The 23,995-nt window shown below is 41.0% G+C and overlaps 2 protein-coding genes across 6 annotated transcripts in view; one reads left to right on the forward strand and one right to left on the reverse strand.

The window, feature by feature from the left end:
* The window catches only part of MCPH1 (microcephalin 1), a 297,872-nt gene that overhangs the window by 159,065 nt on the left and 114,812 nt on the right, over positions 1–23,995 (reverse strand). The gene's annotated exons all lie outside the window — the stretch shown is intronic.
* ANGPT2 (angiopoietin 2) overlaps positions 1–23,995 on the forward strand; it is a 54,508-nt gene that overhangs the window by 16,066 nt on the left and 14,447 nt on the right. For 2 of the 3 annotated variants that reach the window (XM_059909409.1, XM_059909411.1), the window contains exons 2-5: positions 13,293–13,448; positions 16,653–16,774; positions 21,401–21,633; positions 23,557–23,687. In XM_059909409.1, coding sequence (XP_059765392.1) covers positions 13,293–13,448; positions 16,653–16,774; positions 21,401–21,633; positions 23,557–23,687 — 642 coding nt within the window. The remainder of the gene's footprint in view (positions 1–13,292; positions 13,449–16,652; positions 16,775–21,400; positions 21,634–23,556; positions 23,688–23,995) is intronic. The other variant, XM_059909410.1, reaches the window with a different exon arrangement.

A 23,995-nucleotide genomic window follows, 5' to 3' on the forward strand; every position in this document is an offset into this window, starting at 1 on the left:
GACCTGGGGAGGCTTGGCACACAGCTTGGGAGCTCTGATTCATTTGTCCCATTTGATTTTCAGACGAACGTAGCACAGAATGCATTTATATACTCATTTTACCAACGAGAAATCTGAGGTTAAAAAAGTTGACCTGGCAGCTAGTATGCAGCTGAGCTAGGATTCACACCCAGGTGTGTCCGAGTCCCAAAACCTGTGCCATAATGATGGCCCTACAACAGCTTCAAAAATCACACATGTAACTTCTCTCCAACCTGAATCCAACACAAAGCTACTTTATTCAAGTTTTTATAATGCTGCTCAAAAGCAAGAGCTGCTTTAATTGGAATAACTCAAAATACAATTAAATTCAATAGATTAATTCATTTATTTTACTTTTTTCAGAGTAATTTTGTATTCATCCCAATGGGTAGCACAGCTATTCAAAGGATAAATCATTTTCTTCCTATGCTTGAAGCCACTGAACTCCATCAAAATGCAACCCATGACTCAGACATTTATTTATTTATTATTTATTTTTAGACTAATGGGAACTGCATGAATTCTTTCTCGGTCTTCCGAGAGCAAATGCCTTTTATGCTTGATCCGGAAAGAATCGAGTTTCGGAATGTTAAATTACTAACTTACCTAACTGAATACTTTTAACCCTCTTTGGGCAGCTGGAACGGTTTAATCTACACTCTCTGCAGACAGTCACTTTAAAACCACTTTTTCAAAGTTCTTTTCTTTAGGTAGTACTTAGGTACAACCAGATGAAAGCTGCAGACAGAGGTAAATAAAATCACTTATAGTAACTAGGGTTGCAGTGTCACGGCAAAAGTTATCAAACATTTCATTTTTAATACCCGTGCCTTTAAAAATATTTTTATTGAGGTGGTCTAAAACACGAGAAGTGTATAAAGTGTACTAACCTTAAATTGACAGCTTCGTGAACTTTTAAAATATGAATTTACTTGTGTATCTAGCACTGGGATCTAGATATAAAACATCTCCCGCACCCAGAAGGTCCCCTCGTGCTCCTTCCCCATTAATAATCTCTCTTGCACACTCCTAAACGCCTCCCAACCAGAAACCGTTATTCTGACTTTTGTCACCATCCATAGGTTTGGTCTATTCTTGAACTTGATATAAATGGGATCATATAGTAGGTACTCTTTTGCACGGGCTCCTTTTGCTCCACAGGCTGCCCGTGATGTGTTTAATTTTACCCGCGATCTGTTGTTTAAAAAAATTGAGACGTAGTGCACTAACACATCAAACCAGTCCCCAGGGAGCAATATTTACACGTCAAAATAATACTCTATTGTGAGAAAGAAAGCAGTGAAAAGTGCTCACAAAGGAATATTATTTAGCAGTTTCAATTTGGTATCATAGGCTTGGCCACAAAACATTCCCAATCCTCATGATTTGGGCAGCTCGACAGGTTTTATATTGAGCAAGTTAGTATGTAAGAAAGGTTCATTTTATGACAAGGTGTAAATCTATATGGGTGCCTATTTATTTATTTTAAAAATTTATTTACTTATTTATTTTCGGCTGCGTTGGGTCTTTGTTGCTGTGCGCGGGCTTTTCTCTAGTTGCGGTGAGCGGGGGCTACTCTTCGTTGTGGTGCGCGGGCTTCTCACTGCGGTGGCTTCTCTTGTTGCAGAGCACGGGCTCTAGGCGCATGGGCTTCAGTAGTTGTGGCGCACACGGGCTCAGTAGTTGCTCCGTGGCATGTGGGATCTTCCCAGACCAGGGATCAGACCCGTGTCCCCTGCATTGGCAGGTGGATTCTTAACCACTGAGCCACCAGGGAAGTCCCTGGGTGTCTATTTAAATGGATTCCTTCTTAGAGTGAAATTTTATTCAAAAATTAGGGTGATAAGTAACTAACCATGTAGAAATATAATAATGTGCATTTAAAGTGACATCTTCACTTTATGGCCAAACTTTGCATCTCTATTCTTACTTAACCACTGGAGAGAAGGTGACTTCCCTACACATGAATGACATGCCGCTGAAACAAATGACAGAAATAAACTCCCTCTAAAAATGAGTCAGAAACAACACCATCCCTAGAACTGGTATTGTGTAAAGAGAAGATTGATACAACATATATTTTGTAGCAAGACACTCTTATTTTGGGTCTGGAGGTCTTGGAAGACATAATTAGAAGGTCACTGATTTGTCCGAAGTCATAGTCACTATCTGCAGCTCCCGGTGGAGGTTCTCTTCTTGTGGAGCCAAACTTCAGCCGTCCGCAGCTCTGAGGGCCTGCAAGCCACAGCCAGAAGGGGGGACATGCGTAAAGCTTCCCCATGGCCTTGCAAAGTGAACCGCAGTCCCAGCTGGACTAGCAAAATATTTCATCGGTGAACAGTAAATACTTTGATATATACTTGATACAGTTATCAAATTTCAGATCAAGAAATAAAGATGAGTTACAATTAGTAAAAAAAAAAAAAAGCTGTACTATTCTATTTGCCACTTAATTTGGTCATTGAATATTGTTCTGCTTTTGTTGCATTGTTTTCGATTAGAAAAAAAATTTTTTTTCTGTTTATCAGGTTTAAAATAAGTTGTTAAAATGCTTAAAAATGCATTACAGTTTAAAGAGTAATCTGCAAAACATAGCCTAATTAAACAAATAATCTGTATTTCTAATGTGAGTTTAAAAAAAGGATTGATCACTTTTAAGTTTCTTTGCTTTTGCAAAGCGCCGGCAAGTAATACGATTCCTTAAAGTATGCGCACACAGGCCACTGAATTATGTAAATAAATGTAAAAATATGAAAACTTTTATAGCTTTAAACCCTTGAGAGGACTGAACCAGAGGTCAAATTAGAGATAATCTAATATATTAGATGAGGTAAACTCTCCCTCCTTAATGGTTCAGAAAAGCATGAACTTTAGCTGCTATACAATCATAAAATTAAAAAAGCTGCAGCTACAGCTTTATGAACATGAAAAGCAAAATGAACACACTTGTCTAAATATTTCCCAGCACTGTTACTGCAGCAAGTCTGACTAGAGCGTGATGCTGGATGAAGCTCTCCATTTCCTCACCACACACAAGGCACCGTCACACACACTCGGCTCTTAGAAACGTCAGTCGGTGGAGAGAGTATACACATACATGTTGTGTCCATTTATTCAAATCCACCATAAAGTAGACAGAATGGTTTTGGGGCAAGAGAACACGAACAGTTCAAAGGAGAGCTGCCAGCCGTACCGAGAAAATACTGTAAGAACACATTTTTGCTGATGGTACATCAGTAGCACATCATCATATACAAGGGATGGAAGACTTTATCGCTGTTTTCATGCAAATCGATCGAGTGTACTTTGGGCACCTTCCAGTAGTACCCTCGCGTTCTCCGTTGGAACTCTCTCCACCTTGTGCTAGCAGAGGAGATAAGGCAGCAGAGGGGCTTGGCTGGGCTCTGTTCCGCTGTGCCGCGCTCAGCAGGACGTGCAAGGCCCCGTTCTGACAGTTCCCAGGCATTCCCATCTGCATTCCCAGCGCCTCCCCCCATTCTTTTAAAGAAACAACACAAGCTTCCTGCCTTCCTTCTAAAACACTAGTTTGTCTTGAAAGTATCTTCAAGAAAAAAAATCACTTAAATTCTTTAAGTCTTTTCCCTTTCATAGCCATCTAGTATAGTAATTGTGACAGTGTACCTTTATTTCATGTTAAAAAGGAAAAAAAAAAATCTGCTTTTGCTCCAAAGATGATGACACTATCATTTTTTTAAAAAAATTATTGATTGATTTTATTGATTTTATTTTTGGCTGTGTTGGGTCTTCGTTGCTGTGTGCGGCCTTTGTCTAGTTGTGGTGAGTGGGGGCTGCTCTTCGTTGCAGTGTGTGGGCTTCTCACTGTCGGGGCTTCTCCTGTTGCAGAGCACGGGCTCCAGGCGCGCAGGCTTCAGTAGTTGCGGCACGTGGGCTCAGCAGCTGTGGCTTGCAGGCTCTAGAGCTCAGGCTTCAGGAATTGTGGCACGTGGGCTCAGCAGCCGTGGCTCACGGGCTCCGTTGCTCCACGGCATGTGGGATCTTCCCGGGCCAGGGCTCGAACCCATGTCCCCTGCACTGGCAGGCAGACCCCCAACCACTGTGCCACCAGGGAAGCCCGATCACACTATCTTGTCCCTAGAAATCTACCCAGGATTTTTGCAAACCCACAGAATACAGAAAGAGCAGAAATGGGACAGGCATAAGTAACCTTTGCGATCTGAATACTTCATCACAGAAATGAAAAAGTAACATTGTTAACACTTGGTAGCAAAGTTTTCAGGTAAGTACAGGTACACCAGTGCAGTGGTAAGAGTCCTGGACTGGGCATTGGGTCACCAGGGTTTTAATTGTCACTCCGCTACCAGCTAACACTGTGATCCAGGGCCTAGAATCCTCATTCATATAATGAGAAAGTTCAACAATGTTATTGATTTCCAAAGCCTTCCTCCCCAACCAGTTTTTGAAGGTCTGTCACCCAAGAGCCAGGTGACAATGGATGGATATATCTGTATCTACATTTATCTCCACACCTGAGGACATGTTTATAAATATGTATGTTCATGAATATACACATAATGTTTCAAAGATTCTGCCTGCCGTAGAAAGACACTGAAATAATTTACTTACCTTATTTTTTTCTCGGTGCACCTTAATTTCAGAGAGGCAAGAACACTTTAGTTTCATTAAAAAAGAAATCCTCAGTATACTGTAATCTAAATTCATCAAATCTCGTTCCCAGAGCTGAATTTCAACGGCTCCCATTGTAATAACTGACAATTCAGTTCCTTTTATAAACGAGAGAACAGCCGTATGTTCCCTTTCTACCTCTGTAGGAAGCATCACTTGCATCTCCTAGGCTGAGAACAAAGTGTCCCAGGCACCAGCCCAATGACGGAGCCTGCAGAATGTCTTCTGTGCCGTCGGGCATTTGCTGAGGTTGAAGGGAAGTCCTCTCAGTTGCGTTGGCCTGCTAAGCTCATGTTCTACCTTCTGCATACGTGATCGGTGATCGTGGCCTCGCTTTTGTCTCCGGCTCCACCCTTTCTCCAATCCGTTATAAACACTGCCACTTTCAGGAGAGCTGCTTTCACAGCCGCTCTGTCAGCAACGTTACCAAACTGCACATGCCAGAGCTTTAAGCCAGTGATCCCACACGACCTGGGGCCTGGAGCCGCTCACCTTGGCCTCACCTCCCATCACAGCACAGTCAGGTGCACGCGGCTGCGGGTGAGGCTGGGAGGGCTCCGGCCTGGGGTTTCTGCTCTGTGAATGAGGCCCGGGGGTGGCCCCTGATCCCCCAGAACATCTGGAGACCACGGCCCGTCCTCTGGGCGACCCCCCTGCCAGCCAGTCTCACAGGGAGCGGTCAGTGGGCTTCAGGCCCCCGGACGCCCACTCCCCGCCTGACCCCCAGCCGTGGGGACGCCGGCGCACCCGCGGGCCCCTGCAGCACAGCACGGGGGTCGCCCTGCCCCGCGAGCGATGGGAGTGCGCTCTCTCTTGCCCCAGGCGGAAGGTTCTGAAACACATTTCCTACGGATCCTCAGAAGGTCCTGCGGGATTTGTCACCAATGCCACCGCGGTGGTCAAGGGTGTCCGCTTGTGTGCCGGCCTCCTCCACCCACCTTCCCTCGCCTGTCCCCCTAGGCTGCTCCCTGGGACCACTTCCCAAGTAAACTTCCTGCATGTGTGCCTTTGTCTCGGGCTCCGCTTTGGGGGAAACCCAAGCTAAGGCAGCATGAGAATCAAAGGAGATTAAGCATACACATATAGATATACATAGAAAGATAGATAAGATATAGATGTAGATACAGATAGGCATTTTACAGGTGTCAATTGCTATAACTAGCCTTGCTGTATATGAGTGTATATATGACCTAACAGCATCTGCTGCATTTTATTTGCTCCTTGACTTACAAGTATCTGTGAGTGCTGTGAACCAGAGCCCTAGCAGATATTTGGGTAAATAGGTATGTACTTTAAGAGCCCACTTAAGAGCTGTATCTTGTGTAAAACATGACCCCTTTTCCTATATGAAATGCCCAAACAAATTTATGTTGCTATACCAGCCTCATTATGCTTGCCTAAATTTAAAAGGGATGCTATTGATGAAAAATAGCCTTTTCATCAGTAGGAAATGACTGGAACATTTTGAGGGGAAAAATACATTTTCTCCTTAGATTTTGGAGTGATGGTAAGGGCAACATACAAAGAGGCAAAGAGATAGTGTATGTGATAAAAAAAAAAAACCCCAATTAAATAATGAAAAGGAATATATAGTTACGCCCACAAATAAAAGCAAAGACATATGACTTGATGGAGCACAGATATACTGGTGAACTCAGATTATTCACAACTTTATCTGTCCCAGGAGGAGGGGGACAAGCTATGAACTTCAGTACGGCAGCAACTAGTGACTACGGTGCTCTGCCTTATCACGTCTTCCAAGTTTACAGTGAGCACAGGGCACACTTCTAGTCTCTCTGTACTAGTGAAAATCGGAACGGGGTTATCTAGACACAGGATCAGAGAACAGAATGTCATTCACAAATGATAAATAGAAAAAAGTGAAAACTAGGTCAGAACAAATTAGTTGTAGGAAGTGCTTGAATGATCCTCTGTGGGGTGGGGTCCATGCAGTTATGGAGGACAGAAGCAGGTGTGCTTACTAACCACTCAGAAAACCTGTGCTGTCAGGGCCTAGCTTCCCTTTATATCCTGTCTGCCGGACCCTGGAGAGGACAGAAAGGGCCAGAATGGAAGGCAAGTGGCTTTGATATGGGCTCTTCTGGGAGACATGAATTCAAGTATGGCATCAATACAAAAAGGACATGGAGAGACTCCCCAGCTCATGGGGTATTTGATCATCATCTCCAAAATGTGGAGCAACGCATTTGCCCCTAGTCCCTTGCAAGGTCTGAGATGACAAAGGTTTGCCTGAGACGTGCGTCTCCCAGCCTTTCCCCCTTTAACATCTGCATCTCTCCTTAAACACTGCTGAGGACACAACTGCTTGGGCAGTCAAATGTCCAGATTAAAAAACAAAACAAAACAAAACAAAACAAAACCTTATATGGAGGGAGAAGAAAGCCCAGTTTTGCCACTTTTCTGTCTGAAGACCTCCAAAGATGTTTTAGTTTCCTCATGACAGGGAACCAAGAACATTGGGTCATAAGCCTTCCAAACAGAATATCCTTTGATTTAATGATCTCGCGTTCACATTTCCAAACTAATTATCGGAGCAAATGTTTTGCTCGTTGTTACTAGTGCGGATGGCTGGAGAGCGGCTTCAGGATTGCTGTATCCCAAGCAAAGAAGAACGTAAACCTGTAGTATTAGGAGGTTTAAAAATCAATGAGACAAAAACGAAATGTTTTTGATATCAAATCGCAACACACAAGGACGTGGGGCTCTTTGAAGAGAGCGGGCAATGGTGTAGCATCTGACTGCAGAAAGGGCAAGGCCTCCTGGCAAAGGAGACGCAGACGAAGGCCGGAGGGATGAAGCAGCCTACGTGGTCTGGCACATCCAGGAGGCAGGTGAGCACAGGACGTGAGGCAAGGAGATCACAGGGCACAGGCCAAGAAGGGTGTGCGCTGCGCTTTGCCTCACGGGAGCAGGTGCAGTGCAGTACGTGAGCTGCAGGGGGATCAAGCTGCACCCAGCGACCTGACTCTCAGGCGGGATGGAAGCAGAGTTAGGGGCTGCGTCACAACCCAGAAGACAAAGGAGGGCAGACCTTGGTGGGAAGAAGGGATCAAGTCGGAGGGATTAGTGAGGTAGGAAAAAACATCCTTTTTGGAGAAGGGGTGTGAGTGGAAGAGACAACAGTTATAGTATCTTGTTTCCAAATTGAAATGCTATAGAATAAAATGTTTCCAATGAAACCTCAAGTTATTTGTTAACTTCCTATGGAAATTAGGTTATTCAGATGGACAAAACCTAATGAACTAAAAGGCATCAGGACACGGAGCTTTGTTTAAGTAGAAGTGATCTCTCAACCAGGATCTATATAGTTGGTAAGGGACCAACATCAAAATCTTGAAGTTAGGGATGATTTTTGTATACTATCTATGTTTTCCTTTCCCCAGCCAATTCCGAGATTACTTTCCTTTTGGTACAAAAAATGATGATGATAATCTTGGTGAAAAGGAAGATAGCCAGGGAAATATTTTAGTGTGTAATCAATCTGCCACAGTTGCTTCGTAAATGGACTTATTTTTCCTGTCAAATTTGATCTTTCCAAATGTTTGGGGAGTAATGAAAAACCTCAGGACATATTTTACATTGAAAAAAATATATATGCCTATGTTGTGTTAAAATATTTTCTTCTGGCTGCTTGAATTTCAATGTGTGGCCAACTTTTAAAAGATGGTGTTTAGGGTGTAATTCTTTTTAGCGAATAAAAAATAATATCAAGCAAGAATCTATGCAAGTATAAGCATAGCAATAGCCTTACGAGGTTCATTTAAGTTTGGATAATCCATCTGAACCCGAAGGAAACAGAAAGAGCTCAAGGACCCACACACGGAAGCGTGCTTGGACCATTAATTAAGATGAGGACAAAATGAACGTCCACACAATTCTTTCTAACTTGTAATGGGAACCTTTCCGAGGCACTTGGACCCACAAATGAGAATCACTGCCTAATCATCTTCAGACATGAGGGCAATGTCAAACATTCCTGCAAAATATGAGTATGTGAAGCCACCCATGTGAAACGAGAAAGAACCATATCCCTCCCTGGGGAGGCTCAAGTGTCTTGGAACTGTTTTGATAAGAGTGGCTAAGCGCAAACAACAAGGACGGGAAACATTTGCAGGAGAGGGGGAGCTGGACGCTGCCAGCGAGAGGAAAGATCTCATTTGCTTCATATTCTTTCTTGTACTGAGACCTCCTTATACTAGAGTGAACTTTCATTGGGCCGATTTCTAGATTTCTGGGTTTCAGTTGCAGACAATTAAATACAGGAGATACTAAACAAAGACGTTTTTAGGCAACAAACTAGAAAAGAACTAATTTGTCAACCTCAAGAGATGGGGGAATTTCAAAGCACATGTATCCGTGTGGATCAGCCAAACTGGCTTCATTTCTAGATTTGGTCGTATGCTCAGGCACATGCAGTGATTTAGGGAAAGCCTGCATTAAATGGGCAATTTTCACACTACGTAATGAATGTTCAGAGCCTTTCTCTCTAAAAATTACTACTAGTCTTTGGGGGTGAAAAATACCCATTTGTCATGTCCCAGGAGATAAAAATCATCATTGGTAGTCTTCACATCTAGGCTTTTCTATTAGTAAAAATGACCCCCTCTCCTTCCTTAACTATGTGGTAGGTGGTCTATCTTTTTCTTTAAGGCACTGAGAAGCTTGGACATTGGAAGGCACGCTCACATCAATTTTGGGATGTACCACTCTTGGCTGTTAAAAGGCAGGAAGTGCGGTGTGCCCTCGGGGTTGAACTACCAGTCTGCTCCAGGCACCCCAGTCCAGAAGTGCCCATGTGAGACTGGGCACCTGTGGTCCATGGAAAGAGATGAACACGGTAACTGAGACATGGAAGCAACCAACAAACATCAACTAGAGTTACTGTGGTTGTTACTGCTGCTACCGTTTCTGGGACTAAGTACGTTCTTTTTTTTTTTTTTTTTTTTAATTTTTTTAAAAATTTAATTTAATTTTTTATTTTTTTGGCTGGGTTGGGTCTTCGTTTCTGTGCGAGATCTTTCTCTAGTTGTGGCAAGTGGGGGCCACTCTTCATCGCGGTGTGCGGGCCTCTCACTATGGTGGCCTCTCTTGTTGCGGAGCACAGGCTCCAGATGCGCAGGCTCAGTAGTTGTGGTGCACGGGCTTAGCTGCTCGGCGGCATGTGGGATCTTCCCAGACCAGGGCTCGAACCCGTGTCCCCTGCATTGGCAGGCAGACTCTCAACCACTGCGCCACCAGGGAAGCCCCTAAGTATGTTCTTAATTCTTAGAGTACTCAACTGTCATATCACCCATCTCTCTTAAAACCTTAATTTAATTTTGCTGCGTCAAGTGTGAAAGCACAGATCTTGCTGAGAATCAACGCAAAGTATCTAATACTTGATATTCCTGTTTGTGTTTTACTTTTCTCTCAAAGACTTCAATTAGTTAGCAATTGGGTCAGTATCATATAGAATTTTACTTTTTTTAGTTGTACATATTATATAAAGAAACTATATATGTATATACTATATATAATATCTATATACACATATCATGTGTATACACAGATCTGTAACTTGCTTCAGTGTAAGATTAACCTCCGCCCCGCAACATACCATACACATATACTTTCACACACACATAACTCGTACACAGACTTCGTCATCCTGAAAAGCTGAAAAAATAGTGACTTAAAAAGCATTTATATTCTATTGTTTTCAAGCTTAGAGAAAGATGTGGCCATAAAGTTAAGAAATTTTATTTTAAAAAGTTAGGTCTTTTATGTCTTAAAGTTCTTGAGTCTAATTTTAAATTGGAACTTGACTTTAAAATGTCAAATTATAAACAATCCTCTCATGTGTCTTGTTGATTGTAACCACATTTGACTCATTAGTTCTACAGTCGGGGTTGAGGATGATGAAGGATTCATTTTCCCCTTCGAGTTATGCGATTTAGAGCGAAACAAGATAGAACCGTTTTTATTTAGCTCTTAAGTACTCAAATCAACAAGAAGATTAAGACTTACTTCTACTAGTTTGTAACTTATTACTTCAGAGTATGTACTTAAACCAAACCCCAGCTTAAGTATATCTTTACTAGTTCGAAACTTCCCAGAATAAGTCTTTCTAAATATTATCTTTGCTGGGTGTTAAGAGTAACTAAGACAACTCTTCTGGATGACTTACATAGCTTTAACTTTAACCTCAAAAATTCCATTATTCCCATGGTAGTGAGAGAGAGAGAGAGAGAGAGAGAGAGAGAGAGAGGAAGAGAGGGAGGAGACACGGAGGGAGGGAGGGAGGGAAGGAGAAATTACAAACTTCTATCCATGAGCTGTTTTATATCATGTATTTAAATTGTAAAAAGTTACAATTTTTAAAAGGCGGGGGAAAGGAAAAAGGAAACAATGAATTAAGAAAGAAAGACCACAACCGCCAAAAGGCCTGAGCTAGTTAGTACCAGCTAGTTAATAAAAGGGTAACAAGGGTTATCACGCTCCAGAATATATGAAGTCTATATTATACATGTTTGTTGGACTGCCAAGTAGTAGTACCTGATTTTTTTCCTACGGTGGTCTTTTCTATTTTGACCACTTCTCATATTAAGAAGTAAAGGCTTCAACTACAAGATTTTACAAATGATCAGGATTCTAGTAATTGTCAGGTTTCATGCTATATTTGATCTGCCCAAACCAAGGGAGAACCAGGGGGTGACTGTGAACCATCAAGATAACCAGCACAGAGGGAGACGGGCAGTGCGTGGGATGGAGCCGATGCAAACCAACATGGAAACAGTAGCCCTACAGCTCTCACACCAACCCCGACCCTGCACCACCACTCAGGACACAGTGTGTAAGCTGCACCAACAAAGAAGCCCTTGATTGTCGGGAGAAACTCGACCCTGTCCGTTCCATTTTCTCACTCTTATAGGCAGAAGCATAGAATTACTCAGGGGTTAACACTTTAGGAGAAATAAGGTTTGATGACTAGCTCTATGAATGGTTTCTCTGCAGAGAATCATGAGTTGTAAAGAAAGGCACTATTAGCAGATTTTGTTTATAAATAAGCAGTTTTATAATCAACTTTCAAGTATCCAATTTAATAAAAAAAATTTTTTGAGTTATAACTATGTGAAAAAGAAATGAAAATTAAAATAAGGTTTCTGTCCTCATGACCTTATAGTTCAGACCAATGACTGGAATTGTGGCTCCCATGATTGGATCATTAAGAAAAACAAAGAAAGGAAATGAAATTTTAAGTACCTAGAGTTATACATGCACAATGCCTTTAAAAGCAGAGCTTAATTAATCCTTAAAACACTCCTCTGACCAAACCGAAACCCTTATTATATATACGAGGACACTGTGGCCCCCCCTAAAGTTGAGCGACTTACCTAGAGTCCAAGGAAAATAGGGGAGCAGGTGTGCACAGCCTGAAGCCCACATGTTCCTTCCCACACACCTGGCTGGCCTGCATTTGTATTTTTTTTTTAATTAATTAATTTATTTTTGGCTGCGTTGGGTCTTCATTGCAGCACGCGGGCTTTCTCTAGTTGCGGCGAGCGGGGGCTACTCTTCGTTGCGGTGCACGGGCTTCTCATTGTGGTGGCATCTCTTGTTGCGGAGCACGGGCTCTAGGCATTCAGGCTTCAGTAGTTGTGGCTTGCGGGCTCAGTAGTTGTGGCGTATGGGCTTAGTTGCTCCACGGCGTGTGGGATCTTCCCGGACCAGGGATCGAACCCGTGTCCCCTGCATTGGCAGGTGGATTCTTAACCACTGCGCCACCAGGGAAGTCCCTGCATTTGTATTTAACTGTATATTTTTACTGCCAAAGACATAGGCATCTATACCCATGGCAGTGAATTAGCTTGTTGACGCTCTTGCATGTAAGCGAGTGTTGAAATGAGCAGGCATGCCCTCGGTCCATGGGAGAAGAACCAATCCTGACGGTCATGTGAGATAATGAACAGACTAGACTAGGATTAAGTCTGCCTGATAGAGAAAATGACGAAACCGTGAAAAATGCACACGTTAGGAGAACTTAACAGGTCTAATGTGTGATGACCTCAGTAAGAGGGAAGGTAGGGGGGTGGTCTCTGCAGAACGCGGCCCTGAGTTACAGGGAAAATCCAAAGGTGCATCCCTCCTCATACTCTATTTAGAGAGTCTTCTGAAGCCTGTATTTTGAGAAACCACAATTCTAGAAAGTGGTAGCAATAGTGATGCTTCTTTGTACCAGATTTTCATTTCCTGCGTAACGTGGATGCAACACAGCGAAATCCTGGTGGCCCTTCCTGCCGCACGGCACGGCCATCTGCCCACCTCTGAGCTGTGGTCTTACCACCTCCCTTGCCTGTGTGCACTTCTAGGGCTATCTGAACCGTCTCTCTCCCACACATGCTGTTACTGAGCTGCCAGATTTTGAATTAACATAAAATCACACTGTCTTTTACTGCTAGTGATAAAAAAAAACCCAGCAAGATTGCGAAGTCAGAGCAAGGCACGAGACTTCCAAGAGGTGTTTTAAAAGGCAGGGAAACTAATTAGGAATAAGGTTTCTGATCATTCGACTCATGACCGTCTTCCTGACGCTTGTTCTCTTCTAGCTTGAGAATTACATCCAGGACAACATGAAGAAGGAAATGGTGGAGATACAACAGAACGCAGTGCAGAACCAGACCGCTGTGATGATAGAAATAGGAACCAACCTGCTAAATCAAACCGCAGAGCAGACCCGGAAGCTAACTGATGTTGAAGCCCAAGTAAGTCGTGAAATAGGAAACACAGACTGGCCCAGCCAGACAAATACTAGCGCAACATCGTGACCTGATGAAACAAGGGAAAAGCAGAGAAAGCGCGAGGATCGCGGAAAAAAGGATGAATTGATAGGAAATTAAGAATTTGTGTCTAGATAGAAATTTAAAATCAGGAAATATATTTTCATTTTTACTACTGAAGTTATATTACCTTTTTTCTACCGAGGACATACAAACCATTTTCATGTTATTCATACTTGACTACAAGAGAGATGTTCCTCTGCCTCACTGGTATTTTCTGGACTTGAGATAAACTTTCCATTTCTGAGCCCTTCCCTTTTTTGTGCATCTGAGACATGAAAAGCACTGAGGCAGAGTGCTAGAAGCTTTGTGCTTAACCCTAACTCTTGAGTTAAGATGAAAGCTAAGTCTCACAGAACTGCCAAAACAATTTGTGGTGTGTGTTTGTACAATCTGTGGTGTGAATTTATAGAGAGAGAAGCAAAGAGAAAAGTAAGAAGAAGTGGTTGAGGCACGGAGAGTGTTTAGCCATCAGCCCAGAGCCTTGAGTTCCATGATTAACTGGATGCACAAATCTCAACAAGGCACTAGCTTTCCCTGGCCTCCAAGGTTGTGACTATGAAATGGGGAGACTGGCCAGGTGACTGACTGCCAAGTTCCCTTTTAGCTTTAAGATTCCATGAGCTATCAATTAATAGTAGTAGGAAAGAAGAATATGAAATATGAAAATATTAGAAGAATAACAGCAAAACATTAAAACAAAATTCATCTGGAGCCATGCTGAATGACAAGCGATATGTGACCCAATAAGAAGAGTCCGGGTGGGGAAAAAGTGCTGCTGGGGGGATTTACAGAGATGCTTCAAGTTCAAGCCTTGTCATCGGTGAAATGGCCTTCTGGGTCCTAACCCTAGCTTCTTTATAGGCTTATGAAGTTAGTATCTTCCTACCCTGAGTTATAAATAATGCTAAAAAAAAACCAAAAAACCAAACAAATGTAGATTTAATTGTAAACGATCCCCATGACATAGTCTTATGTGCTACTTAAGCTAAAAGACCAAGAAATGCCAAACATCAGTCAGGAGGGGATAAGAAATAAAGGAACCGATAAGCCTTCCAACTGTAATAAGCCCACGTTGAGAAGGGCACCAGCATTCTTTCATTGTCTATCTGAGAACTACTGGATAAGGTAGAGAGAACAGCAGGGGGGTGGTAGGAGAATAAAAGATTTTTATCTGAATATAGAATAAGAAGTTATTTGCTTACCACATCTTTCCATAACATCAGAGCAGTTTAGGACAAATATAAGTATCTTACACAACAGGTCACAAGGTACTGAAAACTGTAATCCCCAGAGGTAATAAAATCCAAAAAGGAGAAGACACAAAAATCTAAAAGTAAATATATCAACATATCCATTGCCAATTATTAGAATAAATTAGTAATGTTTAGGTCACATCCCACCTTTGGGTAGTAAAACTGATGAGCAATTAAGCCCTTCAGAAAGCTGTCCTGGAAGTATAACATTGCCTATGGTTCAGATAAGAGAAATAAAAAAGTATAAGATACAGAGCAATGATGTAAATCTTTGCCATCCTGTGTAAGTTAGGCTTACTAGCATTTAATGAGGTTTTGTTGGGTCACATGATATAAACAATCTATTGTGAAACTAGATATCACCTGATCCAGGATAACAGGAAAATAGGAAGATGGCTGGAAAGAAAACAGCCTATAATGTCCAACTGAATACATTAAGACGGCAGAGCCCAAGCAAGGACATCAAGGGGCCGAATTACATACCAACTTACTTAAGGCACCTGCTGGGTAGTTACTATGTGAAATGGGTTAAATCCAAACATGAAAATTTCTGATATGAAGATTCTTCCAGCCTGTCAGGGTGTCAGACTATTAAACCAGACTGTGAGGGGTGGTTGGAGGCCTGAGAACTCAGAGAGAACAGACAACCACGTGACCTGGGTAACTTAGAGTCACCTGCAGCTGGAGGCCTTCGGAAAAGTGATGGAAAACATTGCCACTGGTCCTGGGTGGGTCAGGACCCACACGCCATCCTCCCACCCCTCCCCCACTGAACTCATTTTATAGCTCTTAGGAGCTAAATAAAAGACCGAGTTTCCAGGTCCTTCTATCAATAACCAACACAGAATGTCTGGGCCCAGAGAAGATGTAGGCCAAATCTATATTTCGGGTGTTAATATTAAATCACACCCTGAGGTTGGCCAATGCCTTTATTCATGTGCAGAAGTGCTCATGGTATGAAGGCATCCAGCTTTGACTAAGGACCAGACCGTCCCTAAACCTGCACGGTGGGGCTGGGCTGCCGCTTTCATGAATGACACAGACCCCGAGCAAACAATGCTTCTTTCAAGGACCCTCATTCTGGGCAACAATTCTGCCTGACACTTACACATGATGTCACATCCTGAGTAACCATGACACAGAGGATGTGAGTCATGGACTCTTCCTGCTAAAACGCAGCCAAACGCGAAAGAATTCATTCTTTAAGTTGTTTGAACACAATGGGAACAGAGATACCGCACGTGGTCTATGTCAGAAAGGCCCACAAAGCAAAACTGAGCTCCTACTTCATATTGATGTTCTTGCTTCCTGATGGGTTTACATGATTTTTAAAATAGGAAAAAGAGCAATAGAAAAGGCGGGGTGGGGGGGGGGAAGAAAGAAAGACTAAACAAGTGAATACAAACAAGGAAATGCTGGGCTAAAAATGAGCTACGTTCTTATAGAATGGAAGTATGTGACTTCTGAACACTTTGTCTACTGACAGATGTGAAAACAGCATTTTGTCTTGAGCAGAGGAAAAGCCTTGTTTCATTTATCAACAACTTCCGATATATTAAATATGACCATTTTATACTCTCAATTATCTCACTGTGTGAAATGGTAAAACATGGCAGAACAAGAAAATGAACATTATTTGACACAAACACCATTGTTCAGAACTATTAAACCCTTTCCAAAATACGTGATGAAAAAAATGTTTAACACACTCTGATATAATCCAGCACAACAAGCCTTTTCTGAAAATGAAAAATATGCCAAATTAAGATGCTTGGGTAAGTAAGTAACATTTTAGTTATATTTTCCTATAATTTAGATAACTTTATATCTAATTAAAAAATAATAAATAGGAATTTTATTTTGTTACATTTAGGTATTAAATCAGACAACAAGACTTGAACTTCAGCTTCTGGAACATTCCCTATCTACAAACAAATTGGAAAAACAGATTTTGGATCAGACCAGTGAAATAAACAAACTGCAAGATAAGAACAGGTAATGAAAATACAAAGAAATGTATAATCCAGAACTGTACACTTTCTAGATATGAAAGCCTATTTCATATGACTATTAATTATAAGTGTGGCTTCCAAAATGCTGAATTTCTTAACGTATAATACAAGGATCAGAAACCTTGTGAGGGGAAGGTAGGGAGAGGCTTTGGAGAAAAATACTGGAAGGGCATCACCTTCTAAAACAGTCCTCAACTTTGTTTTTTAATCTTCTGGCCCCTTAAGGATTCTCTTACACTAATCCTCCAAATTCTACCTCAATATTATGCATGAATCTATGGAAAACTACTGCCAGGGTTGTGCAGTAAAAGTCACACTGGCTGGGGCATTTTGATATTAACTTTACCAAGTTCTTTGCCTCTGAGGACTTAGTTTATTCCAATGCAAAACCGTCTACAGCAGGAAAACTACACTTTATTGTAAACCAATGCACATTTCATGATGCAGTATTTACTCTTAAAGCATATGATAAAGTAAAAACAAAAGTTAATACTAAATATGGTTATATTAATATCTAAATAAATATTAAAAAATCCCAAGAAAACCAATACAAAAACTAAGATTATGGATGACCAATGGGGATGGTTTTCATAGGTTTATTCCAGGTGGGGACATATGAGGATAATTCTATTCACATTCCAGGTGTGCTTACCTCCTTGTTTCTAATCGGGATATGTACATATGACATAGAGAATGGTCAGGCAACAACACACTCTAATTCACAATTAAATGATTCTTTATTCTTAACCAAAAATGACTGTAAACTCATTGTCTTATAATCATTCTTTCCTGTTAATCAAGAACGAAGCTGAAACAATTCTGTCTTTTGAGTAACAAGTTGGACTCATTATGATTTAGGGTTTTGAAAATCAAGTAGATTTTTATTCCAAATATCTTAACGTTCCAAATTTTTCTCTTCTGCAAAGTAATAAATAAAAGTCTGAGACCAATAATTGAGATATAACAGTCTCTCTAGTTTCATGTTGTTAAAATGGCCTTATTTAATGTTCTTTTGAGTGGGCTGCAGTAATGCTGGACGCCCTGGTATTGGACATGGTTCCCACCATAATTTTCTAAGTTAGTACGCAAGGATGCTAAAATGATCACTTACACACGTCAGTTACGTTACCCAGGCACCATCTTTGTAAATTTTTGTCAAACTGTATTGCCCTTTGCCTAAAAAAGTGTGCATCTTATTCCCAAATCAAGACACACTGCTTAATATTTTCATTTACCACAAGGTGCAAACTTTCCTATACAAAGTCAACCTGAATTGCTGTAAAAAACAATTGACAACTTTCACTACGTTTTTTCATCATCCACGATTTGATGAAATTCCTTTGTATGTTAAAGCTTTACAATGTGCAAAATAGTGATTGCAACCACACAGAAACCTGCTGTATTTTCTGATAATTCTTGCTTAAATGATCCTTCACATTTTTTTCTCCTTAATCCTTCACAATTTTTCCCAGGTTAATTGACATTTGACCAGTAGTGTGCTTTTCCAATAATTTCACTCCATTTTTATATGAAATTATATTTAAACATCCCAACATTTTCTCCGTAAAACTACCTTGTCGAATAAACATCTCTAACAAACTAAAATCCTACATGACTTGCAGCACCAGAGCACCACAGCTTAGACAGCAAACATCTAACTCAGACTGGAGTTGCATAAGAACTGTTTCTGAATGAGCTGCCATAGTGCAGACACTGAAAGGCATAGCTTTTATCAGCTGACTTATAAAAACCATATGTAACAAATCCAAATCTATACCTGCAGGAAGAATAATCATTTTAGCAGCTGCAGAAATCACGCTCTCTTTTGTCACAAATATGAAATGAAATGGCAATAATAATGTTTTTTTCATCAACAACTGTAAGTAAATAAAAATAAGAAAATTGTGTTGATGATTCTACATCTTTCAGTGAGTTTGGCGTGCTGTTTTCAGGTGCCTTAAATTTTGACTAGCCTAAGATTTCATCTGCAGGAACATCATTACAAAAATATGTGAATGTGTTGCACGTTTGACAAACCACATTTTAAATTATCTTCAATAATTCCCCCAATGTACAATTGCCTTCTTCATGGAACAGTTTCCAATGAAGTCAAAGTACTTATTAGAGTCAACATTTTTCTGAAAATTGCCACTATAACACTTTCTGATTCACCAGCTGAAGTTGAAAATTACTATGCCTTTTTCATCTTGTCATCCTTTTTTGTTTTTTCTTCTAAAATAAGTGATTGATTTAGGGGTTACTTGTACCAGTTCAGTTAAATTGTGATATTGTTATATGATTATTGTTATTGAAAAATGTTGTCATTGACACTGTCCCCTTCTGAAGAGAGGCAATAAATACTCATAAAAGGGGGGCTTCCCTGGTGGCGCAGTGGTTGAGAATCTGCCTGCCAATGCAGGGGATGCGGGTTCGAGCCCTGGTCTGGGAAGATCCCACATGCCGCGGAGCAACTAGGCCCGTGAGCCACAACTACTGAGCCTGCGCGTCTGGAGCCCGTGCTCCGCAGCAAGAGAGGCCGCGATAATGAGAGGCCCGCGCACCGCGATGAAGAGTGGCCCCCACTTGCCGCAACTAGAGAAAGCCCTCGCACAGAAACGAAGACCCAACACAGCCATAAAAATAAATAAATAAATAAATAATTAAAAAAAAAAACAAACTCATAAAAGAAACATGATTCAGCCTTGATGTTTCCACCAACAAGGATATTTCCCCACATTTCTCAACAGACCGTGAATTATGTTAATATAAAGTTAAGCTGTACCTAAGTCCAACTGTTATGGTGATGATCAAATTGATCATCCTGTATCAGAAACTCAAATAAGATGCTAATAAGCAAAGTGTCAGGCAATGCAGGCATTCTCCACCCTGCCCCACCCTCCTCCCATCACCCGTCAACACTGACCATGGCATTTGCTGCGCTGCGCAAAGTTCTTGCTATGAGTTTCTGCTCTATTCTCATCTGTTTTATCCCGTTTATTTAACGCCCTTTTATTAAAAGAAAAAAAAGAAAAGCTTATTGCAACCCACTAAATTGACTGCACAAGCCAGTAACAGGTCCAGATGTGCATTTTGCAAAACGTTGCTCTAAAATCTGATCTCTGAGACGCCTTACAGCCTTAACTGCAATGATACATGGTGCTGCTCACAACCAGCCTGGTCTGGGATGACCCGATGCTGGGCTTAACTCTTCAGTACCTGCTCGTATTTAATCTTAAGATTAAATCTTTTAGATCAGGATGTGATTGACCTCTGGATTATACTGGTAGAGGTTTGGCAGAAAGAAACAAATTTTTTTTTTTTAATATCCATCCCAGAGTATTCACACTCTCATTCACACTGTGGACCGTGTGATCATCACATCTTTCTTTTATGCCTCTTCATAGAATATTAAAGACAACAAAAGATTGGCTGGATAACAAATTTCAGCAACATCACTTTGAAGGCAGTATAGATTAGTGATTTTAAAATGTCCGTACATTTTATGTTAATTGTCTATGTGAAGCATTGTAGGAGCATATCCTATTGCCTGTACGCTGATGGTCCTAGAAATGATTTTAGGTAGAAAAGAAAAAAATTATGCATTTATTTTTAGGTTACCTTCTGCTTATGGTAAGTCATCTTGGTTTTTAAATCAATGAAAGTGATACACAAGTTAAAAAAAATAAGTTAGCTGATATCAGTAAAAATATTAAGAAATAATAGTTGAAAAAATGGATATGGAGAACCTGATGAAAGTCGAAAGCAAATGTCTGCATCACGGTAACGGATTATTTCTTGACTTGGTACTTTGACAGTACACTTATTGTCACACACTGGTTTACAATGACTATTGGACTGGGATAAATTTAAGAACTGCAACTGATTTCTAATAATAATAATTATTAATACTGATTGTTAATGCTCATAGGTAAGACCTGTAATGGGTAGTTTGTCCCTTGGCTGAGTAATGTTGTTTCCAGGGTTAAAGGTTCAGGAAATGTTACTGCCCCCAAAAAGGAACAACAGACCCATGGATTATTTGAACTAGAAGGGGTCTCAGAGAGCATCATCTAATCTAATGCCTTCACTATGGATAGAGATTTATTGCTGGAGGTGGACTTTCCCTTAGATAGGTATACACCTGAGATCCAAGGAGGGGATGGCCTGCCCCAGGTAACCCAGGCGGTCACGTGCAGAGGCAAGGTCCTCAGCCCGGGGCTCCCCCCACTGACCCACAGGTGTCCCCAAACCAAGGGTTCCTTGTCCTTGTCCACATTCCTCTTCAGCGGAACCATGGTCTTCAAATGCACTGCATGCGGTAACTTCTAGTTATGAACCTTACATTTTCACTGGGGTACTTTCTCCTCATGTCATATCTATGTCCTCTATCTGATCTCAGCAAGTTTGAGAGCTTCTTCAGGGCTGTGGCAACATCTTGTCACTTTATAACTCCTTTAACATCTTAACAGAGTGCCTTGGAGAAGCAGAAATTCAATAAATATAAACAATTGTATAAGGATTATGAAACTGATTAGCTGTTTACAAAGCACTTGGCTTTGATGGTGATCAGAGAACCCTTCACTAACTAACAATTATTTCCCTTTACAAGTTTCCTGGAAAAGAAAGTTCTAGATATGGAAGACAAGCACATAGTCCAACTTCGGTCAATCAAAGAAGAGAAAGATCAGCTCCAGGTGTTAGTATCCAAGCAAAATTCCATCATTGAAGAACTAGAAAAACAATTGGTGACGGCCACGGTGAATAACTCAGTTCTGCAAAAGCAGCAACATGATCTGATGGAGACAGTGCATAATTTACTGACTATGATATCGACATCAAACTGTAAGTAAAGTTTACATATACGTTTTTCTTCAGTTTTATCTGCCAATAGTCGACGAATCTTTCAAAATTACAAAAAAACTCTCATCTTTCAGAAAAAGCACATTTCTCTTACATATTTCATATGAATGCTTTATAGGGTCTCAATATGGAATCGATTAAAAAGGAGGAAGAGGGGAAGGGGAATATATATTTATACTAATTATTATGAGGCAAACCAACCCAAACGTACTTTTGTTCATGGGCTCAGAGAGTCTACTTTTAGTTAGTTCCATTGCTAACTAGATGTTTGGGGCTGGGTAAGTTACTAAACCATAGTGGACATTTTTTTTATTTTTTAAGAGGGAGAAACAATCCTAAGCCCGTAGGGTTGTTGTGAAGATAAAATGAGATAATATTGGTACTTGCAGTAACTGGCATAAGATTGGTACCCAAGAAATGCCAGTTTCCTTCTCTCACCACATCCTTAACTACATCTTGCCTTCCTTATTCCTGTTTGACCTTTCAACTTCTCTTCGATATTAGAGGGAAGGAGGGATGCATCTTCAGTCATTAATTAGAGACATGATACACAACCTGTGTGGTATTTTTAAGTTGTTTTTTTTTTCTCTTAAACATTGGGTCTAGTTCTTACTATGGTCTGCTTCATAGTGTCCTTTCAACTGTATTCTTTTGACACAGATGCACTTTACATATGATTCGTGTAGAGACCCTCTTCACCTCCCTAAGAAATATGTTCTCACATTTTCCTTGACTCATACAGTTATCCCCACTTTAATTACAGAAACATTTAAACAAGGTTTCTACTTAAACAAGGAAGCAAACAAACAAAAACAGTAGCACAACCTTGTGCTAAGTGGCAGGTTTCACACCAGGTGGCCAGTGTGCAGCGTATGCCTTCCAACTAGAGTTTCACTCTCTTATAATTTAAAAAAAAATCATATATTTTTTCACGTTCAGAGAAAAGGAAGAGACAATTATCTGATGTCTGGTGGGACCAAGACAGTGTGAGGTATTAGCCTGGATAAGCCAAAGTAGAGAAAATCACGCAGCTCAGGTCCTGGCAGAACGAATGAGCACAGGAGAAAGAGCAGCAGAACAGGCTTCGTCTGCCCCGTGTGCTTCCGGCTCGTGTGCAGACGGGAGCCCCCACCTGTGATGCCTGCCCACGCCACCTGGTCCAGACACCTAGGCTTTTGTCCGTCTCTAGAATGACGTACAAACACATACCTGCAAGAATACATACACACAAACACTTTTTCAATGTGGCAAAAAAGGGATTGGGAAGTCTAAACGTTGAGAGCAGGATAAAAATTTGAAAGAATTTCATAGTCCTAGACTTTTTAGACTTAAAAGGAAGACGCAGATAAATAAATGTTAGGTTCCTCTTTAACGCAAGCTATTATGAGACGGTTGCTAAAAATCCAAAGAATACTAAATGTCTTCACCCAACGGTCTAAAGAAATGTATAAAGACTTGGCCTCAGAGACACAAAAAGAAAGGAAAACCATCCACACCAGTGCCTAGATAGGACGTGGCTAGTGGGTTATGGATGCAGCCACCGTAGAGACAACACTAGTTTTAGGTACATTCTTTTTTATTCTTCTGTAATAACTTTATCTGATTCTACTCAAGATGGAAGATTTTTTAAAAAGTAAAAGTTTATTAAAGGCTGATTGTGAAGTACTTGCATTACATATAGTTGATGAGAAGAAAAAGGAAGTATGGATTATTGGTAACAATCTTTGAGAGTTAACACGAAACAGGCTGAAAGAGTAACTTCTGAAAGGCTAAAATACTAGCATCTCCCTTTTACTTACTGTAAGAATTCAAACGTAATAAAACTTAGCAAATCAGTGCATCTCGAAATAACATACTTTTATCTTTCCACGAACTCCTTTTAAAAGCTTTCCTATTTTTAAAAAGCAGCTAAGCACTCCCTCATTGCTAAGGAAGAACAAATCATCTTCAGAGATTGCGCGGAAGCTTTCAAATCAGGACTGACCACCAGTGGCATCTACACGCTGACGTTCCCTAACTCCACGGAGGAGATCAAGGTAAGGCAGTGTCTCCCATTTTCACCTCCCTGGCTTGAAGCAAGTCGTTTTAGAAGTGGAGCAACTGCAGACATAGTTCACACACCCCGGATGCATCCCAGCTCCACTCAGAGCAAAGCAAGAAACACTGACCCACGTAAAGGTCTCACCAAGGGCTCCGAGTCCAGCCACTGGGCAGAGAACACTGACGATACGTATGAACGATGTAGAAATATCCATCTTATTATATGTGTCTACCTAATATATAAGATAATCTACGTATTTTCTCCTTGCATTTGGCTTAGTCATGCAGAGTGTCAGCTGTTTGC

This window comes from Balaenoptera ricei, chromosome 21 (assembly GCF_028023285.1).
Source record: "Balaenoptera ricei isolate mBalRic1 chromosome 21, mBalRic1.hap2, whole genome shotgun sequence".
NCBI classification, from domain to species: domain Eukaryota; kingdom Metazoa; phylum Chordata; class Mammalia; order Artiodactyla; family Balaenopteridae; genus Balaenoptera; species Balaenoptera ricei.